General features: G+C 50.7%; 2 protein-coding genes across 2 annotated transcripts; both read left to right on the top strand.

The window, feature by feature from the left end:
• The first annotated feature begins 749 nt into the window (after positions 1-749).
• Il25 (interleukin 25) lies at positions 750-3615 on the top strand. Its single transcript, XM_038309574.1, has 3 exons — positions 750-758; positions 930-1165; positions 3360-3615. The coding sequence occupies exons 1-3, from the start codon at positions 750-752 to the stop codon at positions 3613-3615; spliced, it is 501 nt and encodes a 166-aa protein (XP_038165502.1).
• Positions 3616-4888: 1273 nt separating this feature from the next.
• Cmtm5 (CKLF like MARVEL transmembrane domain containing 5) lies at positions 4889-7042 on the top strand. The gene is made up of 4 exons (XM_038309703.1): positions 4889-5014; positions 5801-5953; positions 6405-6497; positions 6674-7042. The coding sequence occupies exons 1-4, from the start codon at positions 4889-4891 to the stop codon at positions 7040-7042; spliced, it is 741 nt and encodes a 246-aa protein (XP_038165631.1).
• Positions 7043-9383: the final 2341 nt, after the last annotated feature.

The raw sequence follows: 9383 nt of genomic DNA, 5'->3' as shown, positions 1-9383 counted from the left end.
GACAGGGACTGGAACAGGGTGGGAAACTGAGAGGGCAAAAGTAAACTGGGGACAGTGACAGAGAATTCATGCTGACAGATGGTGGTGCTCAAAGAGTTGGGGTCATAAAAATGAGGAGGGGTTAGAGGACAGAGTGGATGAAAGTCAAGAGATAAGGAAGACGGAAGTGTTCATTTAGACAGGTGATGGGGACAGCTAGTGAGAAGAGGGGGACAGGTGGAGGTCAGGTCCTAGGAAGGAATAAGTAGCAGAAGTCTTAAAAGTGGTGCCCCTGGAAGGAAGACCAGACGACATTCTTTAATTTGAGGTAATAAACCAACCAGGGAAATTCCCATGATGCCAGTTCACACAGACAGAGACAGAGTTGCAGATGCTCTTACTACGACCCCCGCCCGGAAAGTGGTAAGGAACAGTTTACCCAATGGGCTGCCAGGCTGATAATGACGGCTATTACAACTTCCATGAGGGTAGCATTTAAACACCTTTTGGCAACACTTCCAGGTTTTATGTTATTGTTGGGTGGTTTTTCCTTTTTCCTTTTTTTTTTCTTTTTGGTTTTCTTTTCTTTTTTTTTTTTTTTTTTAATCTTAGGTCACTCCCTCCAAAAGATAGTGGAAATAAATTTGAATAAACAAAACAGGTTTGCTGAAAATAAAACCAGGGCACCTCCACCGCTCCAGTCAGCCTGCTTCCAGAAGGCCTGTCAGGCGGGATAGTACCTGTGGCTGAGTGAGCGAGCCGTGTCCAGCATGTACCAGGTGAGTGGCCCCGGTGTCTGTAGCGGATTGGCTGAGAGGGAAAGGAGCGGGGATGGTACTGAGTGTGTAGGGAGGCCTAGTGAGCAGGTTTCTGGTCCCAGGGAGCTTCCGGGGGTGGCTCATGTGCGACGGGGACCTGAGAGTAGCTTTCTCACTGGCCTTTGCTTATAGGTTGCTGCTTTCTTGGCTGTGATCGTGGGAACCCACACGGCCAGTTTGCACACCCAGAATGACTGCAGTCACTGGCCCAGCTGCTGCCCCAGCAAAGAACAAGACTCCACTCCGGAGTTGCTGACATGGAACACTGCCTCTGTATCTCTCCCAGAGCTTGAAGATCACACACAGTCCTGCAGGGCCAGCAGTGATGGGCCCCTCAACACCAGGGCCATCTCTCCTTGGAGCTATGAGTGAGTCTACTGTTTCCCTCCCGGGTGTATTCATGTGTCCTCCAGGGGATGGATGAGGGACCCAGAAAGTTCCACCCAATTTGACCTATCAGCCTCTTTTAATTGTAAGGACCAGAGAAGTTGGGAGTTGCACAGGCCTGGATTTGAGTCTCAGCTCTGTTCTCATTGCATTATGTTGGGTGATGTTTCCAAGTTCAGGCTGGCTTCTTTCCTTTTTCTCCCTAGATTACTTTCTAGAGGCTAGTATATAGATCAAACGAAACAATGTACGTAAAACTCACATTTGTGTTGATTCTGTTTCTTGTTTGGTCTCTACCATAACTCATATTCTTCTCACTAAAGTGTTAATAAGTGTCAAGCTGTCATATGTGATGCAGACACAAAGCACCACTATGTCAAACGCTGTCACTCAGCTCCTGTGAGGCAGGTGGGTGGCTAGATCTCAGGCTTCTTATCTCTAATCCAAATCATGGTTCTCTTGGTCTTCTACATAGTGTGTCACATAAATATGAGAATTCTCTACTTGTGCCATGATATGAAATTGGGGCAGAGAAATTAAGTATTTCAAATTAGGTTTTTAGGGGTCCTAAGCCTATTTCTGCAGGTCTGTTTCTTCCCAGGGTTCTGTGGTCTCATTCCCCACATGTCTCTGTTGCCTAGCCTGTCCTTTGAGAGGACTAGAGACGTTCCCTGGTATAGGGAGCAGGTCAGTTCTGATATTATGTCTAAGATACCAGTTCATAATACTTTGGAGTAGTCTTAGAGGCTGCCTGGAAGATGTGTCTATGGGGGTGGGCTCAGGTTACCATCCTCTTCTCTGAGAAGCAGTGAGCCCCAATTCCCTCTTAGCAGACCATTTCCTACCTAAGCTCTGTACACTCGTCTCACAAGCTGCTGTGCAGCAAAAAAAGTGATGGTATCGAGTGAGCATGAGAAAGTCGGCACAGCCTCACCTCTAGAGTAGTCTCCACGCATTAACCTAGGCAAGAAATCTACAAGAAGAGACCATCAGTTGTCCCCAAGCTTCGATTGCAGAAGCATTAAAAACAAACAAATAGCAAGAAACCCCCCAGGGTGTTTACTATGGACCCTGCTTTGGGAAGCATTTGCAGTAGCTGGACCCTAGTCTCCCCAGGGCTTGTATGGGAAATGGTTCTACCAGATTGGGGCTTCCTGTTAGGCTTCTGGACACAATACTTTTTTATATCTTCTTTTTAGTAGTTGGGTTCTTTTGTTTGGCCTGTTTTTGTTTTTTTGTTGCCACAAATCCTTTCTGAATAGGTAAAAAAAATTCTTGCCCAAGTCCAAAATGGGCTTGTGATATCTGCTTGGACAATATCTGGAAGGGTAGACATGAAGCAGCTCTCCCTGGGGAGTAAGACTAGTGCTTTGGAAATGGCCAGTGTTGGTTATATATCCGTTTATGCTAGGCTGTCAGGCTGTTGGGTTTTTTTGTTTGTTTGTTTTGTGACACAGGGTCTCATTCAGTACCCCTGATGGCCTGGAGCTCGCTGTATGGCACAGGCTAGCCTCAAACTAATGGCACTCTTTGCCCCACGCCTCAAGTGCCAGGATTATAGGCATGTGCCACCATACTGGTCATATACCAGTTTTTTAAAATATTTATTTATTTATTATGTATACAACATTCTGTCTGTGTGTATGCCTGCAGGCCAGAAGAGGGCAACAGACCTCATTACAGATGGTTGTGAGCCACCATGTGGTTGCCAGGAATTGAACTCAGGACCTTTGGAAGAGCAGACAATGCTCTTAATCACTGAGCCATTTCTCCAGCCCCCACATACCAGTTTTTAGTTTTGTAATAATTATAATTTTAAAACCCCACAAAAACATACAATACCTTACTGAGAAGCCTCGTGCCTATCAGAGAGATGCAGGGCTGGTCTGGTGGAGGCTGGCAGGAGGCTACTCACCTTCTTCTGCCTCTGAAAGAAGCTACTATGGCTATGGCCTGGCATTTGGTGCCACTGGGAAGGAAAGCCACTCTCTAGTTCTCCTACCTATACTATAGTTGGAGAAAATAAATCTCAGTGAGGAGGGGGTGCATTTAAAGGGACACAGTATCGGATGCCAGACCAGATTTAAGGAGCCAAGTCCACAGCCACACCCTTTTCTCCTTCCAACTTCTCCAGCCCACCTGTCCCTCGGGAACTCATCAGCTCTCTTCCCACAGGTTGGACAGGGACTTGAACCGGGTGCCCCAGGACCTGTACCACGCGCGCTGCCTGTGCCCACACTGTGTCAGCCTGCAGACAGGCTCCCACATGGACCCAAAGGGCAACTCGGTACCAATCTACCACAACCAGACGGTCTTCTACCGGCGGCCATGCCACGGACAGCAAGGCTGCCATCACGGCTACTGCCTGGAGCGGAAGCTCTACCGCGTCTCCTTAGCGTGTGTGTGCGTGCGGCCCCTTGTAAGGTCTTAGTCACGCCTGCCACCTACCTGAGGCTGATGTCTTGCCGCGGCGGGCCAGGGTACCTGGGCTCTCAAGCCCTCCAGAGCTCTACTGAAGCACCAGGGTCCTGGGACAAGATGGAGAACTCGGGGAGAAACCCCTACTTTTGCACTTTTGGAAAGAACTTTTGGGAAGGAGCGGTTTAGTTTCCGTTTGTGGCTGCTGGGAGATGCTGTCCTGGCTTCCCTCTCAGAAGAGATCTCCAAGGGCCTGCTGACCCCGGAAGCCACGCTACTGACTCTTCCTTCCCTCTGACTTTCCCTGCCCAGCACAGGCACTTTTTCCACGTTTTCCCCTTTGCCCTTCATTTTGTTTGCTTGTGAATACTGACTCTGTAGGCAGCCAGGTGTAACTACTTTGACATGGATGATTCTGAGGAGAAAACTGTTATTAAATGTGAAGAGATGTATCCAAATAAATATCCATATTCCAAAATGGTCTCATTTGTCTTTGGCATCCAGGGTCCCCAGCTGGATCCCTTTTCCTTTTCTGGTACTTTCTCCGCTCCGTCACTGGCCCTGGTATCCATTGCAAACACCCATCCCCTTAGTGGTCCATCCCCGAACGTAAGAGTGGGGGTCAGGCAGCTCAACATGGGGGAGAGACAGAAGCCCATTGAGGCACTGCAGGAGGCACACAGCGCCCCCTTGTCTCCCCAACAATCCGCCTTTGTCCTCTGGTCCTGGCTGTTGCAGCTTGGTCCAGCAGGGTAGTGCCTGGGCTGGGCTCCAGTTCCCACCTCCCTTAAAGGAAAAGAGAGAAAGGCCCAGCCAAGGAAGCGGGTTAAGGTTATGGGAGGGGGCATGAATGTCTTCAGGCTTTGGGTACGGGGGAACTCCTTGCTCTGCCTCTGTCTCTCTCTTACCCCCCCCACCTCGCCCCAACCCCTTTGGTTTCTTTCCCATCTCTTCCTCTCCCCTCTCTCTTTCTCCAACTTAGATCAGGCTGGAGGAAGAGGAGGGTTAACCTCCTCTCCCTCACCCCTCCCCATGCCTCCTAGGGGCCCTACAGGCAAGAGCAGAGGCACTCTGGGCAGCTGATTGAAGCCCATCTGGCCGAGCCTCCCTGAGCCTCCCCTGGGGACTGCCTTCTCCTAGAGTCCCACAGCAGGCCCCAGCTTCACTTTCAGGCTCTTGAAGCACCATCTTCCTCCTGTCTGCTCCCCTAATCAGATTTCTATTTCTTTTCCGGGGCTGTTGGGAGTCTGGTGAGGGGGAGTCTGTGCCCTGTGAGTCTCACAGACATGTTCAATGCTTGGGATTGCCGGGAGCGGCCCCCAGAGGAAGGAGCAGCTGCAGGGCTCCAGGGCTTCGGTGTGGACAAGAACTTCCTGTCTTCCCTCAAAGGCATCCTGCTGGAAACTGAGCTGGTAACAGCCACCTCCCCAACCTGGTGCCTCCGTCTCTCCCATCCCGATCCCTGCCGCAGACCTGTGCTGGCCTCCTGTGCTCACCCCTTCACAGCCCCTTTCAGCCCCAGGCACACCTTCTTCAACTCTTTCTGACGTCTCTCTAGAGACAGTTACAATGTGTACCATTTGCTGCAGGACTGAAGTTAGACGGAAAGACGGCTTTCCGGGATACTGAGGGAGCGAGACGTGGGTGCGGGGTGGGGAGAGGATATCCAGAAAGGAGGTTCACTGTCTCCCGCCAGCTTCTAGAAGGGTTACTTCTTGATGTGTCTGAGTTTGAGTGTCCAAAAGGGTAGAGTTCCTGCAGCCACACTTTATCTGTCAGCTGTGGCCCATGAAAGTCTCCTTTCAGGCTTTCCCTGGTTGCTGAGCAAGATCACAGTGCTGATATGGAGCCTCTATCCTGTCTGCTTTCCTCTGGCTCCTGTCATCTACGTTGACTGTCACAGCCTGGAGTAGGGAAAGCTTTGTGGGGCAGAGGTTCTGCAGCTGGCTGTGCTCTGTATCCTGTGCTCAGGAGACTCCCCTGGGGATATGCAGATTGGTCAAGAGTTGCTGGGATTCCTGGGATGGCAGAAGTGGGAGGATGGAGATGCCCTTGATGATCCCTGACACCAGGGATCTTCATTGAGAACTCTTCCATCTCAGTGAGGCTGGGTAGTAAGAGAAAAGGGGGCTCCCGATGACTGTGGCCGGACCTATGCCTGGGTCTCCTCAGAAAGCGCGCCATGCTTGGTCCCGCAGGCCCTGACCTTCATCATCTTCATTTGCTTCACGGCCTCCATCTCGGCCTACATGGCGGCAGCGTTGCTGGAGTTCTTCATCACGCTCGCCTTCCTCTTCCTCTACGCCACCCAGTACTACCAGCGCTTCGATAGACTTAACTGGCCTTGTCTGGTGAGGAACACTGCCTCTCCCATCCCATCCTGGTCTCTTCCCTCTCTCCAGTTGCCCAGGTTTCCTGCTGTCTCAGGGCTCCCCTTCGTCCCCACAGTCAAACTGTGTGTTGACTCACGTTGTGCGCTATGTTCAACCGTGAGCTCTGGCCCATCAAAGTGCCCCTGCCAAGGAGACTGTAGGCCTGCTCTCCCACACATCAAAGACCTGCTCAGTCCTGCTCCATCTGGCTGTGCTCACTGCTGTCCCATCTGCCTCCTGGCTGATCTAGATTAAGCTGCTCCCATCCTCTGTGTAGCGCTGTGAGCTCACTCCCTCAAGAGTATTTCACCTGTGTCCAGGGGTATCCCCTGGCAGCAATTCAGTCTCTGAGGATCAGACTGGAAAAGCTTACTAGCTTGGGAAACCTGCTGGTAATGACCCCCACCCCGTATTGCCTCTGGCTCCCCAGGACTTCCTCCGCTGCGTCAGCGCCATCATCATCTTTCTGGTGGTCTCCTTTGCTGCTGTGACCTCGAGGGAGGGGGCTGCCATTGCTGCTTTTGTGAGTCCATCCCTGCAGTGATCTCCAGGACTTGTGGTCAGGGTATTGGCACACTTCTGGTGTCCAAACCAAAGCCTGAATCTTCCCATACCTCATCCCTTTACTTCTTCCTGACCCCCTCTCCTAGTCTGACAACCTCTGCTGAGACACCCCCATTCCTTTTTTCCCCCACACAGGTTTTTGGCATAATCTTGGTTTCTGTGTTTGCCTATGATGCATTCAAGATCTACCGAACTGAGCTGATGCCTAGGACAACCGAGGGTGAGTGTCTATGCCCGGCAAGAGGAGATGCTGCTATCTCTGCCCCAGATACTGTAGTCATATATGGCTTCCCTGCCTGGCTACATCTCCACAGGGGCCCAGCAGTGATTCCAGGGTTACCTGGCTCGCACGACCAGACACAGGAACCACGGAGCTCAGACTCGTCATCTTTGGATTCACTGAACCTCCCAAGTGCCCATCATCTACTCTATGTCTATAGAGACGTGTGCTTGAGGAGTCCCAGGGGACCTGTGGAAAGTGACGGAGTTGTGGGGCTGGAGTAGGCTGCTGTGCCTCCAAGTCATTCCCAAATTAAAATATTCAAATCCTAATGGTGGGTCTTCTTCCTTGAAAATCATGCTGAGTAAAGAAGCCAAAGAGTTCGTTGTGATCCATAGGGAAGAGTGACCCAGAGAGCCACGATCCTGGGGCGAGGGAGCGAGGGTTAGACTGAAGAAACTGGAGACATATGTCAAAGACGAAACTTCATACCTAAGTCTGACACACCAGAGGAAGGTGCCAGAATGCTCTGTACTGGGCTGCTTTCCTGACGTTGACAGCCCAGCACACCTGTCAGTCATGGGCTAAGGTCCTCCTCTGGGGTTTGTGCGGAGCTCCCCCTTGTGGGTATGGTGAGGGTCGGACTGGCAGACCAAAGGGAAGAGGACCGCCAAAGGTCTTAGGAGAAATTCCTAAAATACCAGCACTGATCACATGCCCTCATCCTATACAGGAGAAAAGGGGGGCTTAGTTAGTGGGAGGTGACCTCCTTGTTTGTAGCAGAGCTGGGTCTAGAACATCTTGACACTGAAACAGAACTGTCTTGATCTAGATACTGTTTTGAGTTCTTTTGAAGCTCCGAAAACAGGGGCCCACCCCTTCGCCAGTGGATCCACTTCCTCAGGACACATTTCCTGAGTGTTTACTTGACACCAGAGATTTTGAGGTAACAGCTGGGCCTGAAAGGGCAAATAGGCTTGGAAAGGAGGAACTACTTGGTCCATGATAGTCTAGTATAGACAGTACTTCTCTACCCATTATTTTTTATTTTATTATTTTTCATTTTTATTTTTAATTTTATTATTTTATTTATTTTATTTTTATTTATTATGTATACAGCATTCTGCCTGCATGTATGCCTGCACACCAGAAGAGGGCACCAGATCACATCATAGATGGTTGTGAGCCACCATGTGGTTGCTGGGAATTGAACTCAGGACCTCTGGAAGAGCAGCCAGTGCTCTTAACCTCTGAGCTATCTCTCCAGCCCCTGTGCCCTGAATCTTGAACCTGGGGGCAGTGTGGTACCATGCTTTCCTCTGGTGACTACTCTTCTCTGGAGTAGATTTCCCCTGCCTCCTGCTTCCTGTCTTCCTATCTGTGTGTTCTGGTACCTCCTCTGGCCTGGCAGCTGCTCCGGGGAAGAAGCCAACTGGACTTTGAGTTTCCCTGGACTCAGGTTTTCTACTTAGTCTGCACTGGAGTCTAGCTGACTGCCATGGTCAGGAGGATGGAGGTGGGAGGGGCATAGTCCCGGAGGAGAGGAAGAGAGGCTGGGCTAAGGAGGCGGGATAAGACTGTAAGTAATGCCGTAGGGGTCTGGAGAACCTTGCCCAAACGCCCAGAAGAGGGCATGGGTTTGCCTTCCAGCAGACCTTAGTTCCATCCCCCAAGCAACTGTGTGTCTACTCCACTACAGAGCTCAGGACGAAGGGCCGTGGGTGGGGAGTGTTGGACTTGTACCCAGCTCTGGATCTGAACATGCACCTATGTATGTCTGTGCGAACGAATACAAAGTGAGGATTGTCCCTGTTTGATCTATACCCCCTCCTGACTTGGCTTCCGCATTATCTGGCACTTGAGTCCTGGAGTGTCCTCCTGCTGGGGCCTGGTTCACAGAGGCTAGGACTGATATTGGCAGCAGGAAGATACGTCCTATGGGCTCGGGCTAAGGAGCTGAGTAGAGTAGGGTCTCGGCTGTCTCCCGAGTATCCCACAGCGGTTTCCATGCTTCCATCCTCGGCAGTGCAGAGACCTTTTTGGTATCAGTGGGAAGTTCACTTTAGAAAGAACACATGGCCTGAGACATCTTTAATTTCTGCCAGCTCAGCGGTGGAGCAGTGGAGGGCGGCTTCAACCTCCACACCAAATTTCCATGCCTCGGTGTCTAGAGCCAGCTTGCCCTTGCAGTACCTTTCTTCTTTCTCCTCTTTGAGGGGGTTGCTGGTTTTTTTTTTTTTTTTTTTTTTTTTTTTTTTTTTTTTTTTTTTTTTTTTTTTTTTTTTTTTTTTTTTGTAGGGTCTCACATTGCCCAGGTTGGCTTTGAACTTGCTTTCTAGCTGGGTTGCCTCTTGCTTCTACCTCCTACACCCTCCTGAGAATACAAGCTTGGGTCATTGCACCCGGCTCTTGCTTCTCCTACTTTTGAACTTCTTGTTCAACTGACGATGCTGGAACCATAGCTAGGCTGCCCGGGACAGGGCAGTTCACTTCTCTTCTGGTCTTCCTCCACAGATATGGAGTGCTTTTGATCCCACAGCTGATACAGAGGCTGTGGCCACCCTCCTCCTGGGCCATTGAAATTCCCACCTTAGATAGACCGCTGGTAGAAAGGACAGAGGGAAC

Source organism: Arvicola amphibius, chromosome 13, assembly GCF_903992535.2.
Source record: "Arvicola amphibius chromosome 13, mArvAmp1.2, whole genome shotgun sequence".
NCBI lineage: Eukaryota > Metazoa > Chordata > Mammalia > Rodentia > Cricetidae > Arvicola > Arvicola amphibius.
Note: the sequence above shows the minus strand (reverse complement) of the source record. Positions and strands in the feature narration are given on the sequence as shown.